Below are 23,559 nucleotides of genomic sequence, written 5' to 3'. Positions count from 1 at the left end.
AATAGTTTTCACTTTCACAATTCTATTTCTCTGTTCAATTTAAGTGACCAACTAGTAATAACAGAATAAAAAGACTGCACTGGATATGCAGGCAGGGAAAAGATGATACTGGAAATTTTAAACTTAAATGGTGCTAAACTATTCTCTTGGGTTTGCAGCAGTATTTCATTTTCAAACAAACATTAATTTTTGAATCATTTTTGCTTACTCCACTTAATATAAAGTCAGCACTAAGTAATAAAATGTGAGATGTAAAATTATTGGATTTTAGGTCTATTAAAATTACTCAAAAGGCAACATTAATATTAAATTTTTGTATGGCTAGAGCTTTTAAATTAAGGGCATGTATCCTTATACTCAACTTCATTTTGGACCACTGTATTCTCTTTATTGAGCAAAGAACAAGATTATTTAACCTTTTCTTTATCTTGTATACCCTTTGCACAAAGCATTTTTATAGACCCCAGTAGCAAAGAAGATATCTCAACATAAATATCTAGTTTATAACAGCCCCAATTGAGATCCAAAAATGATTGCTATTGAATTCTTTTATACGTGAAGCCCCAATTTCCAGACATGCATTACAATTACTTTATGATTAAAAATATAACGCGATTTAATAATATGCCAGTTGTAACTTCATATCTTCTCCATTATATCTGTTATTTCCACTACAAGAACAAGCAAGCAGAACCCCGCGGCACGGTCACTTACTTTCTTCTGAAGAGCACAGTGAAAGATGAAAATGAACACTCCCTGGAAAGCATTAAAGATGGTGAAGAGATATGCCATCACTATAGTCTCCTCATTAATAAAAAGCAACCCAAATGACCAGGTTAGGCCAAGAAGACACAGAAGAGCGAAAGCGCCAAGCACCCAAGACCTGAAAAAATAAAGTGAATTTCATTCACAGGTTCAGTGAGAGAACAACACACATCACACTTAAATATGAACATATCAGTAGTAGCAGTTGACTTTCTCTATGTTCACATTCAAATTCAACAGCATTTTGGCTTTAACCTTTCATTGATTAAAGAAGGAATAGTAGCATTTAGTACTGCAGCCTCCAGTGAAAACAGCAACAGCAGGTATGACCTTTTTTTTTTTTTTTACTCCAGAATAAACAAGGTATCAAAACTATATTAAAATTCAACGTGTAAAACATCCCCCAGGGCTTTATTGGCTTTTATGTGCATTCTGGTATAAGAAATTAGGAGTCCTTAATGAGTCGACTCCTATCTTTTTATTCCTGTGGTGTACCCACAACACTGAGTAATGTGACACATACAGAAAGGTTAAATGGCAGATAATCAGCTCCTAAACTTCAGATTCTGATAAACTAATCTTAGGTGAACCCTAAGGTTTTTATAACTAAAGCATGAAGAAGCCTAGCTGAAATGGGACAAAAAACATGAGAACAACTTGAAAATAAAATAATTTTGGAGAGATTTCATCATGAATAGCTTAAGGAGAAAAGAACTGTAGAAAATAGGACGGAATGAGAAGGATTTAAAGTCGGTGCATTCCATGTCTAACTAATGATCTTACTTGATAAATGGCTTATTATCTTCATAGCTAGAAAGCATTATAAGCAGAAAAGAGAAACAAAATTATTAGACAGAATTAAAATAGAAAGTAATAAGAAAGCATTTATATATTTTATAAATTAGTCAAAATTAAGAAAGTCAAAATGCAGAGGCAAGCAATTAAAAAATAAAGGCATATTATAGTTTTAAAATACTATAGCAAATTAGACATACAAAAATAATTATAAGAATTAAGGGCAATTCATGATATTGACAGCTTTGTAAAAAATATAAATCATGCCATAAATTTGTTAATGTAGGGTTCTACCTTACCCAGGTAAGTCCGTATTATAGTAGCCATCACAAACACGGTAATTACTGGTGTAGATGAGAAGACAGAAAGAGGAAAAGGAAGAAAAGAGAGAGATGCTAAAGATTAGCTCTCTCTCTTACCATGCAACATGCAATGAAGCTGGCACTAACCTATCTAAATCTTCTAATTTTTAAAAAACTTCCCTTACTATAGATCTGCCATTTTTTACATTCAAAATATTTTTTTGCAATCCCATTATAACCAACTTGGATAATACTTCATCAAAATTTAAATTAAGGCTCTTATTTAAAAAATAACTGAAAATGCTTCCATAAGATGACTTAGGAGTCAACAACTATCAATTTTTTGTTAATTGGATAGCATTTTTCCATAGATAAGCTACTGCAGTTGTTATTCAACATTGAAATAAAACATTCATTCAATTATCACAAAAACAACAGATAATCTCCACGTTAACAATAGTAATAGAATGTATTCTCTTAGGAAAGCAAGATTAGAAGTAGAAAACTGCTCAGGATCCTTAAATCAAAAAAAGTCATTTAACAAAACAAACTGAATATAATCTTATCAGCCATGCAAGCAGGAACATCATTTTGAACTGCATTTTAAATTCAAATGAAACTGCTACCGTGATATGGAATTTCCACAAAGCTACTGAAACAATTTCTTGGCTCTACATCAAGACAGAAATTATTATCTAATTTTTGACCAATGTCTGTGACGTGGTCACACTGAGACTCACCCTTGTACAGTAAAACCTCATTCTGAATAATTTCTAGTTGAGAGAAGGTACTCATGGATTCCCTGTGAAGAATATCTTGCACTTAGTTTGTCAAGCACTAAGCTTAAAGTACAAACTACTTACTTAATGTTCTCCAACCTGCTAGAATCGGGTTTCAAAGTGTTTGAGTGCTTCACCATTTTGCACAATGTGATCACCAAGAATATAATATTTAGCTGTCATAACAAATAAAAAAAAAAGAATTAGACCACTACAACCAAAGAATAAACAACACATTTTTGCAAATTTATTTAATGAGTTAATGCAGTTAAATACCAATGACATGAGTATATAATAGACAATGATTCAACTTTAGTTTACATATGCAATGATCCATTTAAGTCTAAATAATAAAATACTCGAGCTATGTTTGATCGATTTTTTTAATAGATCATTTGACACGAAATTGCAGCCTCATTAAATCAGTATCATGTGGTGATGATTAAATAAATTAGATACCTAAATTAGTTTCTTTAGCTAGAGGTACTCCAGGGCCTAAAAGCCATCTAACAGAAACATTAAAGTAAATTCCTTAGGAAAGGCCTTTATAGCATGTAGCTTATAATGGAACGATTGATGGATTTGAGACCCTAAGACTTAGTTGAGAGTCTAGCTTTTGATTTTGGTTGATTAAATGAGGGTAATAACATTTGTACAATCTACTTGTAAGGTAATTATGAGGGTCAAATGAAATAAAATATATGAAACAGCTATATAAAATAAGATAAACATATATACATGTATATATATATTTTTAAATCTATTTTATTGATTTTTTACAGAGAGGAAGGGAGAGGGATAGAGAGTTAGAAACATTGATGGGAGAGAAACATCGATCAGCTGCCTCCTGCACATCTCCTACTGGGGATGTGCCCGCAACCCAGGTACATGCCCTTGACCGGAATCAAACCTGGGACCTTTCAGTCCGCAGGCTGACACTCTATCCACTGAGCCAAACCAGTTAGGGCTAAAAGCCATCAGTTCTTTTTTACTAGTCTCTATATAGTACGAAAATAGGTAATTTCTGAAAAAGGCTCTTTTGTGTCCCTCTAAAACATTCAGCCGGGGCAAAAAATTGACATGCAAACAAAAGCAAACTGGGGAAGATGAAACCTGACAGGGAAGTGAACTCAGAAGAAAGGAGTTGGGTTTTGACTGAAGAGAGGTAGTTTGCATTTACTTCTACAGTCACCTGGCAGAATGCTGGACAGAGGGAAGGCAGTTCCATTTTTATATTGTAAAAATAGAACTATACTAGATTGGTCCTGGATTTATTATCATTTTTTAAAATATATTTTTATTGATTTCAGAGATGAAGGGAGAGGGGGAGAGAGATAGAAACATCAATGATGAAAGAGAATCATTGATTGGCTGCCTCCTGCACACCCCCCACTGGGGATTGAGCCCACAACCGGGGCATGTGCCCTTGACCGGAATTGAACCTGGGACCCTTCAGTCCTCAGGCTGATGCTCTATCCACTGAGCCAAACCAGTCATGGATGGTCCTGGATTTTTTTAAATTTACTTTTGATCATTCTTTTAAAAAAGGCAAATCAATTTTTTTGTGAGCTGTATATGACTTAAAGACAGTACAAGCCCAAATGGTATATTCAGGAAAAGGCTCACTGAATGTAGGATGAAAGCAATTTCTTGGTTGTAGGTAATCGACATAACTTTGGTAGAGTAACATGATTCTTTTTACTAAGTCACCACACCATGTGACAAAATGATACAATATTTTAGCCATTCATCACTATATTAGGAAAAGTGATACAGGGCAATAAATAAAATTTCCAAGTCCTTCCCAATGAGTTTGGGCACACAGCAAAGGCTTTACGCTACTTGTCAGTCATTTTGTTCACTGTGCTGTATTTCTCTTAGATGTAGAATTTCTTCTTAATGGAAAAAAGAGGTTAAATAGGCACAATTTGCAAGTGTTGGCCAATAGTGTTCTATGTTCATTACTTAAGGACAAAAGAAGCTCTTTGTTTAAACTAGTACTTAAAATTAATTTCTTAAAATACTTGTATAGAGAAAAAGCAAAAACATTTGTAAAAACACTTTTCTAGTTTTACATTCTGAGTATTATGTCAGTTGGTCACAATATAAATAAATGCTTACACTTTCAGGGATATGCACTGTCATACATTTTATTCAACAAATATTTACTGACTTTACTACACGGATATACTTATTGTATTATTAGACACTTTCTGCCTTGGAAAAAATTGGAGAGGTCTTTCAGGCAGCACATTAAATATTTGATTTGGTTTTAAAAAAATTATGAGACAGTGTATTTTAATTTTTTTAAAAGGAAAAACAACAGTGTTCTTATTCTTTTTTTTAAATTTTAGGCAACAGTAAACCATAACTAGTAAATTTAAGGAATGGTTAAAAACAAGAACTCTAAATATCCTAAAAACAAACAAACCAAAACCCATAAAAACAAAGTGACTACAACTCTTAGATAAGAAAGGCTGCTTTGTCAAGTCAAAGTTAAAATCCTTTAAGCCTCTTGACTTTTCTTCTTGAATGTCCTAATTTAACTACTTTTTTTCTTTTATTACAAACTTTTGGACCTAGGTTGTCATTCAACCTTCCTTTTTCTTGAACAATTTCCTGAAGCATAGACAGATCCTCAATTTGGTGTTCATTATTTTCTAAGCATATTAATTACCCCCTAAAGATAAAATAGTAGTAGTAGTAGTATAGTCCAGGGAGAAAAAAATGTTATTACCCCCTACAATGTAAAAACTATAAGAAAATAAAGAATGTGAATGTGAAAAAATGTGGATATATAAGAGTATTATGCTATGAAAAGAAAATGAGTACAAAATGTGAAATCTTGGAGTTGAACCCATCCAAACATATTTTTCAATGGAGAAAATCAGGTAAAGATCAATAATACATTTTTCAATAAACATAAAATCTAAGTACATAAAAATAGAATTAAAGCTAAGTATGATACAAAGACATTTCCATCTTGTTAAGAGTGAGGACTAAACAAGTAGAAGGTGCCACAGAAAACGTACCTTATTTCATCCTAAAAAAACAGACTGCTAGATGCACTTTCCCTTCCTCTCTCTTTCCCCTACGGAGGCTAACATTATATATGTGTGAATGTTTTCTAGCTAAAAAATTAATACATTCACAATACATAAAGTTCCGAAATTACAGGGGGGAAAAACCAACAACAATCTATACTTTTACTCCAGAGGTAGTAGCAGGCAGTACTCTTTCCCCTTCTCTCTTCTACTCCTTTCTTGTTCTCTTAAAATAACTGGACAGCCATTTTACAAATCTGCGATGTTAAGTATCTTGCCAAAGGTTATTTAGCTACTATAATGTCAGTGCTGAGATTCAGTATACCAATTTATTCTCAGAGAAAATATTAGCCTTCAAACAAAACAAAGATATACTAGTTTTATATTTTAAAAAGTGTTCCAGCCCTAGCCGGTTTGGCTCAGTGGATAGAGTGTCAGCCTGTGGACTCAAGGGTCCCAGGTTCGATTCCGGTCAAGGGCATGTACCTTGGTTGAGGGCACATCCCCAGTAGGGGGTGTGCAGGAGGCAGCTGATCGATGTTTCTCTCTCATCAATATTTCTAACTCTCTATCCCTCTCCCTTCCTCTCTGTAAAAAATCAATAAAATATATTTTTAAAAAAAGTGTCCCACTTCTATGAAGAGTAATCCAATTTATAAATTACTCAGATGATGAATGCCTTAAAGATAAATAATAAATGAATGAATGTATAAAATACGGCCTCAAAGAAATCCTAAATAACATGAGGTGTGTGCTTGTCATGGTGGAAATAACTTCCACCAGATGAACTTGCCAAAATAGCTAATCCTCCATTTCCTTTGTAAAACACTACCATCCCAGCCTCAGCAAATGGCTGAAATGCCCACACACTTCTACTCCACTAGCCAAACTGTATGTTTAACATACAGTTGTGTTTTCTCAAACCTGTTCGTGTTAAACTCACATAACTAAATATCACACAAAGCCATGAAAGCTGAGTGCAAAAATAAGGGCTATTGTTTCTAAGATACTTAATATCAAGTGTTTCTCAAGTACATTTTAAAAATGAGTCTCTTTAAAACCAACTAAATGTAATCCTATCTAATCAAGATGGAATATGCAAATTGGCCGTCACTTTGTGTCAAAGATGGCGGTGCCCAGTCCCCTCAGCACCACCGGAGTCCCCCCGTCCTTTAAGCCCTCGCTGTGGGGGCGAGGGGCAAGCAGGTCCCTGCAGAGAGCCAACAGCTGGGCCTTGCATGCCCCTTGCCACGGCGCCAAGGGGAAAGCAGGCCCCCCAGAGAGCAGACACCAGGGCCTGCAGTGGCATCAAGCAGGTAGGTCCACAGAGAGCAGAGAACCACGGGGAGCAGGCCGAAGCTGTCAGTAGGACATCCCCTGAGGGCTCCCAGATTGGAGAGGGTGCAGGTCAGGCTGAGGGACACGAATTTCGTGTACTTGGCCTTTAGTAGAAAATAATCATAAAACCACAGAAGGATATTTGACTCAGATTCTTTCAGGAGTGTCTGTGAATTCTCCCATTTATGCTAAGTGAAGTAAGCCAGTCAGAGAAAGACAAGTATCACATGATCTCACTTACATATGGAATCTAATGAGCAAAATAAACTGACAAACAAAATGAACCCAGAGACACTGAAGCATGCAAACAGTCTGACATATTTGAGAAGAGGAGGGAAAGAGATTAACCAAAGAACTTATATGCATATGTGCATATCCCCTGGTCACAGACAAGAATGTGGTGAAGGCTTAGGAAGGGAGTGGGAGCAGGGTGGAGAGGGTTAATGGGGGAAGAAGAGTGACATCTGAAATATTTTCAACAATAAAGATAAATAAAAAATAGAAGTAAATAAAGAAATTGAAAATATAATTATAGCCAATGCACTAATATTTAGATCCCAAGAAATTTATAATTAAATCCAACACTAATTTAGCCTTTGAAATATGACTTGAAGATAGACAAATGGTGAGGTAATGGTATCTTTAATAGGATGAGAAATGCCATCATTTCAAGGCAAAGTAATTATGAAAAAAGGCCTGCAAGACATACTATAAATCATAATAAAAACTAAGATACTTCTCCCCAACTCCACATGTAAAATAAGTCACTAATACATATTTACTAGTTTTATTAGACAAATGAAAAAATATATATAATTTAGGTATTGAACATTTTAATATGTTACCACCAACATATATGACAATTAAATATTTTCTGTAATTAAATAGAACATATACTGAAGTGTAAATAACATTTTAGTGTGAATTTAGAGTAGTTCTATTTTTTCTAATGCATTAAAAATGTAAATGCTAATTTTTATTTTCAGAGAATAAATATTGTTGCTATGATCTTTTCAGGAGATAATATGCTCTAGTAAGGATCATGATTTTGTAGAGTAAAATATTCAACAGATTTTCCTCCATCTCTTTTCTACTCCTTTCTTATTCTCTTAAAATACAACTGAAAATCAAAACAAATAGGCAAATAGAAACCTCTTTGATAAAACCTATCATTCAAAATAGCCACTTGAAGACTGAAAGGGTTAATTTCAAGTAAAGACCTGGCTGCGATTCTGGGTTCTTTCTTCTTTGCACTTTCCCCAGGACATAAATGGCTCTTTCCAACCATATACTTCTGGGCTGCTGCTGCTTTTTTTTTCCTTTTGGTTAGAGTAAGTGATTTCTTTTTTCTCACTTTTATTTCTTCCAATTTATTTTCCTGTGTTTGGTATGCATTTAAGAAATAAATCACAACCTTCAAACATGGAATCTCCCCTATTTCTCACTGGGGGACGGGAAAAAAGACCAGGAGAGGAGCCGGTCTCCACTATCCAAGTGCTGCTCTTCTCCCTCCAATTCAACACAGTCACTTTTACTCCCCACTCTTGTTCCTTGTTTTTTCTTTCCAGCATGACTACTAGAGAGTTTAAACATAGTTATTTTGGGATAGGTTGGAAGGTGTTATGCAATGGTGAGAAAGGAAAGAGACAGTTACAAAGATTTGTCTAAACCTGGTAGGTACATGCCATTATTCAATCCTTCACATAGAAGCCCCCAATAAGCACAGGTTATATAGGTTGTGCTACATGTTGTATGGCAACTCACCAACCTAAATGTCCATACTGATGACTAATTCTGGAGATGAGGCAACACAACTAGGAATTAATCAGATTTTAACTCCACTCTGTGTGTGTACATGTGTGTATATGTGCTTGCACATGCATGTGTACACAGGTAAACAGCTATATAGACGTCTCAACAGAATTCTATGCAAAAGACTGACAGCAAATTCAGAAGAAAAATATTTTCCTATCTAGCTAAAAAATAGTAAATCACCAAATGGCGGGATTCTTTCTCTTGCCAATAACACATAATATTCTTTTACCTACTCCAAAATATCAACTTTATAAATTGTTTTAATAATCCTCCAGTATAATTTGCTGATAAAATTCATCACCACTTAATGACAGGCATAGCTAGTCAACACCCATATTGATGACATGAGAAATTTAAAAATACAAAAAGGCTCTACAGATTACAGGAATGCACAGTTTGCATTCCAGTCATCAACCTGCTCAATTGGATCACATCCGCCTGAGCTTAGCAGCTTAAAATTCATTCCACAGCTGGCAGTGCTGACACGGATATGATAAGACAGAAGCACAGAAACACCACTCTGAAGTAACCTAACTGAACTGCACATGTTCTGACCCTTTTTGTCCTCCCTGGAGCTTTAGCTACCTGGCAAATGCAACTCTAAAACTGCACTTGTATCTCCAGATCTTTGCTGTTAGCCAAGCAGAAACCTATTTCTCCCAGGGACTGGCAACCAGAGAGGTGTTCTCTGAAGAAAACTTCTAAATGAGTGTGTGAGCTGAACTCTTACTGAACTGAATTAATTATTAATGATGCAGATGGAGCTGTCCAAATGATAAGAATAGCTCCTGAGGTGTCATGATCCAAGCTTTCATTAAACCATTTCAGGCATACTAATGGTTTCCCACTGCTCATTACTTGCAAGCACTTTTCTCATAGATATAATAACTCTAGTGGCCTGTAGGCGAGACACTCAATAGAAACATAGAAGTAGGAAGTTTTATCTTCCATAGCATGTTATTTTTCTTCATAGAACATTATGAAAGATGTACACTTGTTTAATATTACTAAGTTAAACAGTTTCAATTCAGAAAAATTGGAAATAAAAAACTTGTTATAAAAATACTCCTTAGGGGCTGGAGAGTGGGTGGGGAGAGATTCATCGGGGGAACTTATATGCATTTTTGCATAGCCCATGGATACAGACAATAGTGTGGTGAAGGTCTGGGGAGGGTGGATATGGGGTGGAGGGGATCAATGGGGAAACAAAAGGGACATCTGTAATACTTTCAACAATAAAGACAAATTAAAAAAAAGAGTATTCCTTAAAAATGTAGAGGATACCATATAATTTATATTACTAAGATTTGTGTCTAAATTGCCTTTCAAAGGTCCTGTATTACCAGAAGAATATATGCAGGTAAACCTATTAATATTCAACAAACCTGTATTCTACAATGGTATCATATCTCAATTTAGGTTACACGTAAGATAATGTTTTACACTCTATTCCATTCTGTCTCTGTGCTGGGACAAGTAGAGGGCAAAGCAATTGCAAGAGAAGAATCACTCTCAGGATCTTTAACTGTGATTGCTACCTGCTGTTTTGTTTTGTTTTAAGTTGGGAACACTGTTCCCCAAAGCCCTTCACATCTCAACTTAAATGATTTGGTCGAGGATAATGACACTGTAAAACGGGCAATATAATAAAATGTCCTTTACCTTTTCTTACTGGAGACTGAGTATATGTGAACGTTAACTCCTTCTGCCAAGTGAAACCGTTTTTATTGTTTTAAAGTCAGTATTTATTTTTAGAGATGGAAAATAAATAGAACTGCAGTACAAAAGAAGACATATAGACCAAATATCCCTAAAATGTTCTTTAAAATGTTCAAAATATCAATATATTTGGTCAAAGGCTAAGAGGGAAAAAAGAAGCTTGTATCTATAAAGACTGTATCCTTTCATGTTAGCTATTTGTGTTATAATTCAACCTAGGCTTAGGCTGTGTTAACATCAGTAAACCAAGAACGAAAACTGGGACAAGCATCTGGATTGAGTAATTCCGATGAGAAATCAGCTTTCCCAGCAACACTTTTCCTGGTCTGATTCATACAGGCATTCATCTCAAGTTTTCATTTGGCTTTATATAATTGTGTTAACAATTCATTTTAGTGACAAATGTACATACACTTAAAGTAGTTTTAAATTTCCTTGAATTACTAAAATTTTTCTCAACTTTATGAAACACTAATCACAGAACTATCCTAAGGAGCTCATTTGTGTCCCTTTTTAAGAAAAAGAATGCTTAAACAGTAATAAAAAGATATAGGCAATATTTAAACTTGTTTATGTTTCCTTTTCAATCTTATAATGGTCAATAACATCTATTTCTAACAAATTAAGGCTATAACTGAGTGAAAAGTTTTAAATACTGAAATCCAAATATATTTGTTACATTTTCATTTTTATTAGCCTTCAAATATTTGACTAACATTAATGTAAGAAGTTAAAAAAAAACCTTAATGTTATTATACTTATATCAAATGTATTTTAAAATACAAGTTATTTGGTATTTTAAGTCTTAGAAAAGTAACTTTATTTCTAATGAAGCTAAATTTGATTTATTATTCACTCATTAATCTAAGCTTAAATATATTTTTGACAATCATATACTTTACAAAGTGGTCCCCTCAATATTTCAAGTAACCATGTGGCAGAGTTATTACAATAGTATTGACTATATTCCCTCTGCTATACTTTACATCCCTGTGACTATTTTGTTACTACTAATTTGTAGTTCTTAATCCCTTCAGATTTTTCACCCCCAAAGCGCCTCCACTCTGGCAACCAACAGCCTGTTCTCTGAAACTAATACAAAATAATACTGAATGCAAACTGTAATTGAAAAATTAAAAAAAAAAAAAAAAACTACCCTAAAAAGAACTCAGGATATGGACATTTATTTAATAGTACTAAATTACTGTGTGAAAATTAAAAGAGTAAATATTAAGCTAATTTTCTTTCACTTTCATAAAATATTCATTTAATTCATAAATGCCATATAGGCTTGGTACAGCACAAATATTATAGATTTTGGAGACAGAACTTCCTGAATTAAAACTCTTAGCAAAAACACTCCACTACTTAAAAATGAAATATGCTATACATATCAGTTATTCCTTAATAATTATCAATCTAGTTTAAAACCATGCAATCTTAACATGTTTTATATGTGAGTAGATTTTCAAAGATGACATTTTTTTATCAAGCTGAATTAAAAATAAGAAAAAATACTTTTTACAGGAGAGAGGATTTCACAAACTACTAATTAGCAAGTGTATAAACTCTCAGTAATGGTATAATATTTAAAATATACTATATAATTTTATCCCATAAGCTAGATGGGTTTATAATCATTGAAGGCATAGATAAGTAATGGTAAAACAAAGTATCCCCTTTTCAACAGCACTGCTAAAGCAGCAAGCCAAAAATGAATGGAAAGTAGGGTCTGCTTACCAGAATAATGAAACTAACAGGTCCAATGAAACTCCATATAAAATAGTTATCAACATGAAGCCAGCAACTATTATGGAAAGAAAAATAATGTAATAAGTAGCTTCAATGGATACTTAACATGACAAGGAAAATATAAAATTTAAAATCTAATAAAAGTGCATTTTCATTTGCCTTTGAAAATTCATTTATCACGGGCAAGAACAATTTTATTAATTCTAGGCTGAGTTTCATGTAAAAAATAGCAATATATTTACTTCAACCTACTGGTTTTCATTTCAGGTTTTAAATTTGATAAAGACATAGTTATGTTTGTATGAGGAAATAATAAACATCACCACATCCCAATCCCTAATTCTTAAGATCATTGACTTTACTAAGAAAAACTTGAAACTCAATATTCCAAATTGTCTCATCATTTTAAAGCTATCTTCAATTTTTGCCTTTCAGATCTATATGTGAGCTTAAAGTGCTTAATCCTAAGAAACATAATAGACAAAAAAAGTTTACATTATATTTGTTGCAAAACTGCATAGCATAAATAAAATACCTCAACTGAGAATGGATAAATACTGGGGGGAAAAAATCAAAGCACAGACTCATACAGTATTAGAGTAAATGATGCATAAATTTATTAAGACAGATTTTACTTAGTGGTTCATTTTTCACATAACACTGAATCCCCACTGAATTTCTTTTATTTGTCTTTCATCATCTGTACAGTCAAAAAAGCTTTCTTTAGTCCAAAGAATCTTTATATAACTAATTTTATCAAAGGAAAAAATAAACAGAATTAGAAGGCAAATTCATGCCTCTAGCAAATAAAATCCTTAGAAACATGGCTATGTCCTACTTTCTGTCACTTTCCATAAATATCTATATTTTTATAAATGAAAGACAGTGACTTATTTTAATCCTTTCAAACTGCCTGATAAAATATTATCAAAGTAAAACATATGGAAAGGAATGTGCTACTGCCACAATTCAGAATGAGAGTTAGCTGGAGGGCTGGCTGCACAAAGAGAACTAATGAAGCATTAGCTTAAAACTGAGTAGTTAGACCTGTCAGATGCCTTAAGTTCAGAAGGATTTTTACTTAATATCTTTCTAAGGCCAAAAAGTTATTTACTTTTTCAATTTGTTTCAGGTCAATCTTTTGTATTAAAAAAGAAAGTCCATAATTTAGAATCTGCCTCACCAGAGTACAAATCCTCTGAACCTAGAAAATTACAAAAGACTTGATTGTAATTTGCACACGGCATGCCCATTCTCTTCCAATAAAGCTTTCAGAGGCCATTTTAGTCTGTCAGGGAACCTCACTGACAGCTAACAGGCTTTAAAAAATTATTCACTTGAAAAACACTCAGGTCGCTTGCAATTACTTACGCTTTTTCTGTTCCATAGCTCTTATAGTCAATAGCAGCTGAAACTCCAACCACTGTGGCAGGAAACAAGTAACCAGCAACATAGTAATATTTCTTCCTTGAATATTCACTTTCAAAAACTTCAACTAACATTAGATAGAGCTGCACACCTTCTAAGCACATCCAAGCAAAAGCAGCCAAAAAGAAAAAGTGTAGAAGTCCTGCAAATATTGAGCATGCAATCTATAAAGAAAAAGGAAAAAAAAACAAAAACAAAACACAAAGAACACATGAATGGAAACAGCCCACTTCATAATTGTAAAACAGTCACTGATGGTGCTCCCCACTGTCTTTAAAAATTTATCATTATTTAAATACTGCGTCTTTAAATTTTTTTTTTCAAAAATGGAAATGAGTTACAAACACTGCCAAATTTGGAAAGTGTAATGCTCATAGTATATATAATATGCCAGGTGTGCTAGAAATTTCACCACTCTAAAGTATTACGATTTGTAGTGAAATTTCTTAAAAATTAAAGAAATAAAAAAGCATCTTAATTTCTCCTCTAGAATGATCCATGATTAACTCTTAATACTCTACTTGCAGATGATCTGTTTCATTATAGAACAGTTGTTTCCAAATATACTATTTCTATTTTTTTCTATTCCAGAATTTTAAAAATTTGCTTTAATGACAAATACCCCAGCTCTAATTACCTAACATTACTTTCCTGTCATATGTAAAGGATTCTTAAATTCAGCCAAGTGCAAATGAATATAGGGTGAAAAATTAACTAATTATTAAATTATGTTCATAACACGGAAAAGTCATAATGAATAAAGTGCTCAGAATATGAAGAAATGATCACTGGTCAGAATAACTATGTGAGAAAATTAAAATTGTAAAAACAGAATCTTTCCATTTCAGTATCCCAGTATTCTTCTAATCAAATTATGTGTCTTAGTAACAACCCAGAAAAATGTCAACTGTACCTTACTATGAGGAATGAATGAACTCATAATTTTATTTAATGACTGGGTTGCCTTTTAATTTACTACAAATTATCCTTCAATTGTGCCATGTCAATTAGACTGTTAACAAGGTCAAATATTAATATCAGCATACAAGGATGAGGGGATTCACCTTGTCATCATAATTTTCAGAGATTCAAGGTCAATAAACTGAAGGGGTGCTTACCATGTAGTCTGTCTTATCAATGCCTATTAGAAAAATAAACTCAGCAATGAAAAGGTTGATACAAAGATTCTTGTGAATTGTGTTACGGTCACTCTGGAGACCACGGAAAAAGCAGAAGGTGAAAATGCAGATAGCCAGGCAAACAAGGGAAATGACAATTCCCACCCAGGTGATGACTGTCAGGAGTAATTCGTGAACTCCATCTTTGTACTGAAAATAAAAACATAAAAAACGTTAATATTCCTCATTACAACTCAAGGTGAGTTTTCACATGTGATAGCTCATCTTTTAATACTAAACCCTCTGAACACTCATGTGTGCTCCAACAGGGCTCAATACTAAAAAGAAATATTGATCATATAACACAGTTCAATATTATCAATATTTATATCCAAAGATGACGTATGAAAGTGGAAGAATTTACTAGAAAGTAATCCAATTATTTCAAAATGATTGAAATGATTACCTAAACATAGGAAATATAAAATAATAAAGAATATTTAGTAATGATAAAAAATAATTGGTATTAAATGACTACCCAGCTAACATATGAGTCAAATTTTAAGTTTTAACTTTCTCTTTGGGTTTTTATATTATACTAGAGGCCCGATGCACAAAATTCATGCAAGAACAGGCCTTCCTTCCCCCAGCTGCTGGCACCAGCTTCCCTCTGGCACCCGAGACCCAGGCTTCCCTTGCAGCCCCGGCTTCGTCCAGAAGGTCATCCGGAAGGACATCTGGTCTAATTAGCATATTGCACTTTTATTATTATAGATTTTATACTAAGAATCAAGTATACAACAGTTCTGAGAGCTTTCATGCTGTTTCTTAAAGTATTTTTATCTTCTGGCTATTATTTTCTTAATCACATAAAGAAATACTACAGAATATTCCAGTAACCATTCTGGCCTTTCAAAATCTGCAGTTTGCAGTGAGCAAAATGATTAGGAAACTTAAAAGTTGTGAAATGAGATTCGAACATTCAAGAGGAGGAGGGTATGAAACTTTAGAGCCCTCTCTCTTTAGTATGGCCTACTTCAATCCCCGACCACCTCTGCCAAACACCTGCCCAAAGGAGAAAAACTCAGAATAAGTCCGTAAAGCATATGATTTTGAGAAGTAACAATATAGTGCCAAGGCTTCCTAAAATACATGGCCAGTGTAGAAACAATAAGAAACCCACATTACTCTGCTTGCTTTTTAGTTACAACTAGCACCCAAAGAAGGGATTGTCACACAGCTGTTTTGAATCTCTGAGGTTTTTCTCTGCCACTAATTAGAAGTGCAAATACTTACTGCAATTTCCCTGTGGGCCATAAGAATTGCAAAATTGGTTAGGTGGCTGCATGCACATGTTGTACGAGTTTTATTAGTGTCAACCAGCTTGCAGCCCTGGGTAGACCAATATCCCATCATAGTTCTTTCTGAGTAGTTCCAGAAGGAGCAGTTTGCATTGAAGTAATTGTCAGGCTGGGAAATAATGTGACAAGACAAAATTAGGATTTTTACACTCTAACATGGCAATAGCAATTGTTTAATATGTGTAAAAGGTAATTTAGATTAAACTTTGTAAGTTTCGGACTATAAAATTTTTCATCAGCAAAATTGTAGACTATGCTATGCAAGGCAGATATCTAACTTAAGAGGAGCTTTATAGTCCAAAACACTCTAAAGTGTACCATAAATTACCAAAGACCCATTTTACACAATTACAATTTCCATCTTATGATTTTATATATTGATCGCACATTAGAACCATTTCTTTTCCTTTTCTGACAAAATCAGACCCATGGATTTGTTCTAAGAAAACTCTGTAAGGACCAAATGTTTTAAAATCAATTTCCCATGTAGAGCTCATGTTTATTCTCAGTGACACGTTTGCAACATCAGGATTCTTAGAAGACTGAATCAACTGCAGCAGATATAAGACGAGAATAGCCACACACATTTATTTTTCTTTGCCAATTCTGGAGGTCCACTGGGTTATCTGTGGGCACATATTCACTCTACGTATAACACTAGCCCAAATTCTTCAGTCTTCCAACACAGTGTAATTCTTTAACTACCAACTTGCATTCTAAGGCATATCTCTTCCATCCTAGACTTGGTAACATCCGGGCTTGATAACAATTGGATCAAATATGATCAGAAAAACCAAAAAGAGATCTGCCACACTAAAAAGGCAGAGTCCTGTCAGTTAACACTGGGCTCTTCGGCTGCTAAGGTAAGAGTTGATTTTCATTCTAAAACAAATTATAGTCATTTACATTTTCCTGTTGATTACTGTATTAACGTTCATTAAAAATACACTTATGCTGTAATAATCACTGAACCTCACTTAATTTTATGTTCACAGACTTAAATAAACTTGTCGTTCTGACCTAGTCCAACATTTGAAATTCTAAGGCAAGATCCTTTCTTTCCACTCCATCATCTCCCCATTCCCCCTCTCCCCATGCCCAGCATGTCAGCTTTGCTTTCCTTCCTCACTGGTTTTCTAACCTTCCGCAACTTTATTAACATACATAACTTACATCAATGTGTGGCAGGGTAAAAAGCACAGGATCTGTCAAGTACACTCGGCTGGATTCTTTATTGATTGAAACCGAAATGACGTGGGAATTCACTGCAATGGTGCTATTACGACCAATAAAGTCAGCACCCAGTTTTATGGTTGCATTTTCTGTACTGAGGAACTGTCCCAGGCTCCGGTAAATGATGAACACCAACTTTGCAAGCCCTAGGAAAGTAAAAACAGCCACACAACTTTACAGAAAACACACTTATGAATAATAATTTAAAAAAATAGATACATTAAAATAAGAATAAAATGAAAAAAAATCCTTATGGAAAATCTTTATTTCAATTGAGTTCATTGGGAAACAGTAAGGCATTATTTTAAATCTGCTGTTAAATGTTAAGGTGTATTTGTTGTTTCAGGAGTCAAATACTCAGCATTTTAGACCTAATAGGTTTAAGTGAACAAAAAAACCTGTCAGTTTTTAAAGACGGTTCCACCTTACCGTTCCTGCTGTTCTGTTTGACAGTGTTTGCAGAGAGCTGGATTGAGCTGCCTGCTCCTTTGATGCCCAGAGGAAATTTGAAGTCCTGAACTTGTCCTTCTGTACTAAGAACTGCAACTTCCAGGACTGTGTGAGGCAAAGGAATAAAGGAGAAGGAGTAAGGGGGCATTCTTTAAACTACAAAGAGCAAATGATAATTGCATGAAAACCACTGTTTCTTTTTATCTACTTACAAAACTTTACTGTTAGAGCTCAACAAAATATGAACCAAATTACTCTAAGAAGTTCTTATGCCTTGACTACTCTGAAAAATTTCATATAATCATTTTGATGTATTTCATATATTTCGTATAAGCATTTTCTTCTAGGTTTATATTTTTCGTCATGAATTAATTCCAGACTTTTAGCCTATGAATAGTATATGAATTCATAACACAAAACTTTCAGTGTTTTATTTTAATGATTAAGCAAAAGTATTTCAAAATGATACCTTGGCTCTTTATGTTAAGTAAGTTTTCAATGGTTATTTGCTTGCCAAGGGTAAAACCATGAAGTATAAATTTGAATGTCTTTATTGTATGTATACATCTATTTACATGTATAAGATATGTTTTAATACAGAAGACTCCACCGGTCAGTTTTACAGTAATAGATTTTTCTCTAATTTCTAAAAGTGGTAAGACCAGCTAAGTTTACTTATGAGAAAATGCCTAGCATGATATTAAAACTCCCCATTAATTTTCACTAGTAACTATCTATCTGTACATATTTAAGTTGGTCAAAATAGGCCCTATGTGTCAAATCTGGCCTGCTACCTGCTTTTGGAAATAAAGCTTTATTGGAACACGGCCTGCTTACTTATTGTCTTATGGCTGCTTTGATGCTACAATGCCAGTTAAATATTTGCAACTTAGATCACATGGACTGAAAAGCCTAAAATATATACTATTTGGGCTTTCACAGTAAAAGTTTGCCAACTAAGGATAACACATACTCTAAATAATTCAATAAATAAAGTTCATATATATTTTTCCGAAGTACACCCTCTCTAATGGTGTATATCCTTGCATAGCTATTTCTATATTTAGATACCAGGTAAACACGTATGTACACATACACACATACAACGATGCATTTACTCCCTTTCTTTTTACAAAATGGGCTTATGCCATTATAGAGTAACTCTTGAATACTAATTTTTTTACTTTTTATCTGTCACACCTTTGTTTTGTAAAATACATATAGATTTATTTATAAATATAAAATTATAATGCTAGGAGATTTTTATAAGCTATCAGACCACATGTCAAGCATCTAAAATACAAGTTTATGCCGAACTGGTTTGGCTCAGTGGATAGAGCATCGGCCTGCGGACTCAGGGGTCCCAGGGTCGGTTCCGGTCAAGGGCATGTACCTTGGTTGCGGGCACATCCCCAGTGGGGGGTGTGCAGGAGGCAGCTGATCGATCTCTCTCATCGATGTTTCTAACTCTCTGTCCCTCTTCCTTCTTCTCTGTAGAAAGTCAATAAAATATATTTTTAAAAAATAAAAAAAATAATAAAAAAATAAAAAAAATAAAATACAAGTTTATGATGAGAGTCATATAACTCCTAGAAGTCTATCAGCTTAAGAGATTGGCTGAGATACTTATTTTATTGATCCATGCTTAGAAAGATTAAGCTGATGAGCAGGTGAATGATCTCTCCTCGTATCAGATTCCATGTGTGCGGGTAGGGGGTTAAGGGGGAAAGAAGAGTGACAAAAATATGCATCTAATATATACCTCTCTTTTCCTTTCACTGAAAGGCACTCAATTATTCTCAAAACAAGATGGAAGACAGGATGAAAAAAGGAAATAATCTTGAGTTTCATGAAATGTTCCAAATACAGATATATATGCACAAAGAGTTAATTTCATTCAACAAATATTTACTTATTAGAGTTTAAAAATTACATCTATTAAATATATAGATGCAAAAGTATTTAGTAAGTTTATACATACTTTAAGTACAACATCCTGAACAAACTGAGTTTAACTCAAAAAGTCTTCCAGAAATCAATGCATTAGAAAATATAATAATGGCCCGACTGGAGGGGCTCAGTGGTTGAGAGCATCGACCTATGAACCAGGAGGTCATGGTTGGATTCTTAGGAAGGGCACATGCCCAGGTTGCGGGCTCGAACCCCAGTGGGGGACATGCCGGAGGCAGCCAATCAGTGATTCACTCCATTAATGTTTCTATATCTCTCTCCCTCGCCCTTCCTCTCTGAAATCAATAAAAATATATGTAAAAAAAGAAAATATAGTAATGTAATTTACCAAATTAAGATAAAGCAGAAAGAATTAAACAAATTCCAATACTCATTCAATATAAGAAATCTTTACAAAATAATAGGAATGAAAAAAAATTTCTTGCTCAGATAAAGGTTTTGGTATCAGATAAAGGGTACCTTTTTCAACTTAGAGCAAACAATGGTGAAAAGCTCTGGAAGCATTCCTTTTAAAGTGAGGATGATCCCTATCACAGGTTTTATTTAGCACTGTACTAAAAGAAGAGCTAATGCAGCAATTCAAGAAAAACAAAAGCTATAAAGACTGGAAGGAAAAAGCAAACTGTTATTATTTACAGAAAATATAATTAACAACATAGTAATCTTGAGGGAGACTCCATACACTCAGAGAAGTAAAAGAATTTGGCAAGGCTACAGCCAGCAAAATTAACTGTGGTCCTATAGACTAAGCAACAATTAGAATATGTAATTTTAGAAGAATTAAAGTTAATAAAATTTTATTTTAATTACAATAAAAATAAATAGTGTAGTTCCCAAGGACTAAACCTAATAAGAGAAAAGTACAAGATATTAATGGGAAAAACAAAGAACTTTATTAAAAGATCTAATAACAAATGAAGGATTTTTTATGGTCTTACTTGGGAGAACACAATAAATTTGTGACACTTCTTTAAAAATCTATCTATAAACTCAGTCTAATTCTAATAGAAATTCCAACAAGATTTTTTTGAGTACCAAAAACTTGACAATCCGATTTTAAATTTCACGTGGGGGAGCCATGCCAAAAGCAGGCAAGGCAATTAATTTTTCACAGAACAGAACTGAAAGAACTCACCAGATAGTAATATTATTGAAACAAAACCAAAGCAACGCCTAACACATACTCCTAACATGAACATAAACTTGATATATGACTGAGATATCATTACAAACCAATAGGGAAAGGAATGGATTATGCAACTACAAATACAAGTATTGAACAACTGATTATCCATATGGAGAACATAATCAAATTAGTTACCTCCTACATACATAAACAAAAGTTAATTTTAGGTGGATTAAAAGCATAATTGTAAAAAAGTAAAGTATTATGATTTCCAAAGAAAATACAAGATCTTTGTAACTGTAGAGAAGATTTTCTTGAGCAAAACACCAAAAAAGAAAATACTTCTTAAAAAGATATCAGAAGCACGGCCCTAAAAAAATAGATAATAAATTTTACTTCATTATTCTGTAAAACAAAAGAAATCATAAACAAAGTAAAAAAAGAGAAGGCATAAATAAAAAATAAATATTTGCAAACTATATAATTCTCAAAGAATTAGTGTTCAGAATGCATTATCCACAGAGAAAAAAGTACACAGGAAAAAGTTGTAGACAACAAATTTACTGGAGAGAAAACAAACAACAATAAATGCATTAAGTAGTCAAAGAACTGCAAATTAAAACAATAATGTGATCAAGTCAAACCTATTAAAATGACAAAGTTTATGTCAATAATAAAGTGTTAACAAAGACAGTGGCTGCGAATAATGGTATTACAGGTGAGAATGTAAAATGGTAAAACTATATTGGAAAGCAATTTGACAGTATTTAGTAAAGTTGAAGATGGGCATGCTCTAAGACTCAAAAATTCTATTTCTAAGTGTATATGTACATATATGTCTGGAAGGCTTACATATGAACAAGAAGACACAAAAACTTTCACTGAAGTTTTCTTACAGTACTAGGAAAAACACATAAGCCACTGAAGTACCTCTCACTGGCACAATTAAATAATAGTGAGGTCTTCTTATATCAGATGAATGCACTAGAGATGTATTAACATACATAAACATGAAAATTATCATAGTAGAGAAAAATTACTCAATTACATTTGTAGTGTGAAATCTTAACTTGAAAAACACAAAGTAACTGTTAAATGTACATTTCCCATAGAGCAAAAATTTTTTTAAAAAAGCTTACCAATGTTAACAAGTAACTTAAAGATGATGGTTACTTCCTTCTTGATCTGATCAAGAAGGAGGAGACCCAGGATTGTTTATAATATTATCTACTTCTGTATGCTTGAAATAATATATGCTTTGTTCAATAGATCTCCTGAAATTGAATCCACTTGATTCATAGGAGTCTCACTCACAACCAATGCTGTAGATAGGATTTTAATATATCTCTCTGTCCTATTTTTATAATTCATCACAGTATTTACTGCAATGAGAGGAGAAGGGGAGTAAAGTGAGAGAGCATATAGGGAGAACTACTGCTTCTGCCAGGAGACCCATCACATTGTAGGCTCCATCACCCTGCGTCCCAGGGTAAACATAACTTGGAGCCCACAGATGACAGGGAGCAGCACCAAAGCCCAGCCTGCCGGGAGCCGGTCCATCCTTGCTGCTTGACACAGTCGCTGCAGAGAAGAAACATCTGCACAGCGTATGTTTCGGGGGACCTGGCGTATGTGGCATACTGTTCTTGATATGTTTGCTCCCCTTAGCGCTATGTGTTTTAACCAAGGTCACCTCTCCGAGAAAGGTTGTTTCCCCAGGTAGGGATTTTTCCCTGAGGTTAGGGAGGAGATAAAACCCCTTAACTAAGTGCCAGGTGGGTAGTTAATCATGCTTAAGCTACATAATCTTTACTCCCTGGAATGGAGATAAGAAACACCCTAACCTTTGGAATAGAAGTTGATAGGATTAAAATCAACTGGTATAAATACAGATGTAACAAGACAACAAAACAGAGAACCTAGAGAGAGAACCAAGAGACAGAACTTGGCTGGAGATCCTAGACAGAACCTAGAGACAGAACCTAGGGAGAGAACATGGCAAAAGATCCTGGACAGAACCTGGCTATAGAACTTGGCTGGAGAACCTAGACAGAACATGGCAGAAGAACCTGGATAGAACCTGGCTACAGAACTTGGAGGGAGAACCTCGCTATGCTGATGAACTGAACCCTGTCTCCATGTCATTCCTTCTTCGCCGACTCCGTCCACACCTTTGGGGACCCCTGGACCCGCTGGGGTTGGACCCCAACATCCAGCCTGCAATGGTGACGCAGCATGATCGGTATAATCCTTTGTTGTTGTGAGCTGCTGTGACTTTGGGGGTTTTATTACTGCAATGTAACTAAGCTTACACTGACATAAAATCATGCAGGCTACTAAGCCCATTGGTGAATAAATGATAGTAAATTTTATAATGGGTGAATTAGGCTGATAATACTAAAACACCTAATCAATGGCAAGATACAAAGACAAGCAAACATGTGCCTCATGAATAGGATGCAATAGAAAGTTCTGGGGGAGAGGGGGGAGATAAGACTTACATCTGACCTGATCAAGCCTCCTGATAGAATTTTCAGTATATATCATTCATGATAAAATGATA

The 23,559-nt window shown here is 34.2% G+C and overlaps 1 protein-coding gene across 3 annotated transcripts in view; it reads right to left on the bottom strand.

Annotated features, from left to right (window-relative positions):
• ADGRL2 (adhesion G protein-coupled receptor L2) overlaps positions 1–23,559 on the bottom strand; it is a 429,144-nt gene that overhangs the window by 9,835 nt on the left and 395,750 nt on the right. For all 3 annotated transcript variants that reach the window (XM_070405458.1, XM_070405460.1, XM_070405459.1), the window contains 9 exons: positions 17,879–18,004; positions 17,390–17,595; positions 16,152–16,325; positions 14,856–15,065; positions 13,681–13,901; positions 12,298–12,364; positions 2,726–2,817; positions 1,860–1,904; positions 715–883 (listed from right to left, as the gene is read on the bottom strand). In XM_070405458.1, coding sequence (XP_070261559.1) covers positions 715–883; positions 1,860–1,904; positions 2,726–2,817; positions 12,298–12,364; positions 13,681–13,901; positions 14,856–15,065; positions 16,152–16,325; positions 17,390–17,595; positions 17,879–18,004 — 1,310 coding nt within the window. The remainder of the gene's footprint in view (positions 1–714; positions 884–1,859; positions 1,905–2,725; positions 2,818–12,297; positions 12,365–13,680; positions 13,902–14,855; positions 15,066–16,151; positions 16,326–17,389; positions 17,596–17,878; positions 18,005–23,559) is intronic.

Source organism: Myotis yumanensis, unplaced genomic scaffold (assembly GCF_028538775.1).
Source record: "Myotis yumanensis isolate MYYU_CA2020_CCGP unplaced genomic scaffold, mMyoYum1.0.hap1 SCAF_2, whole genome shotgun sequence".
Lineage (NCBI taxonomy): Eukaryota > Metazoa > Chordata > Mammalia > Chiroptera > Vespertilionidae > Myotis > Myotis yumanensis.
This window is presented reverse-complemented; position numbering and strand designations above follow the sequence as displayed.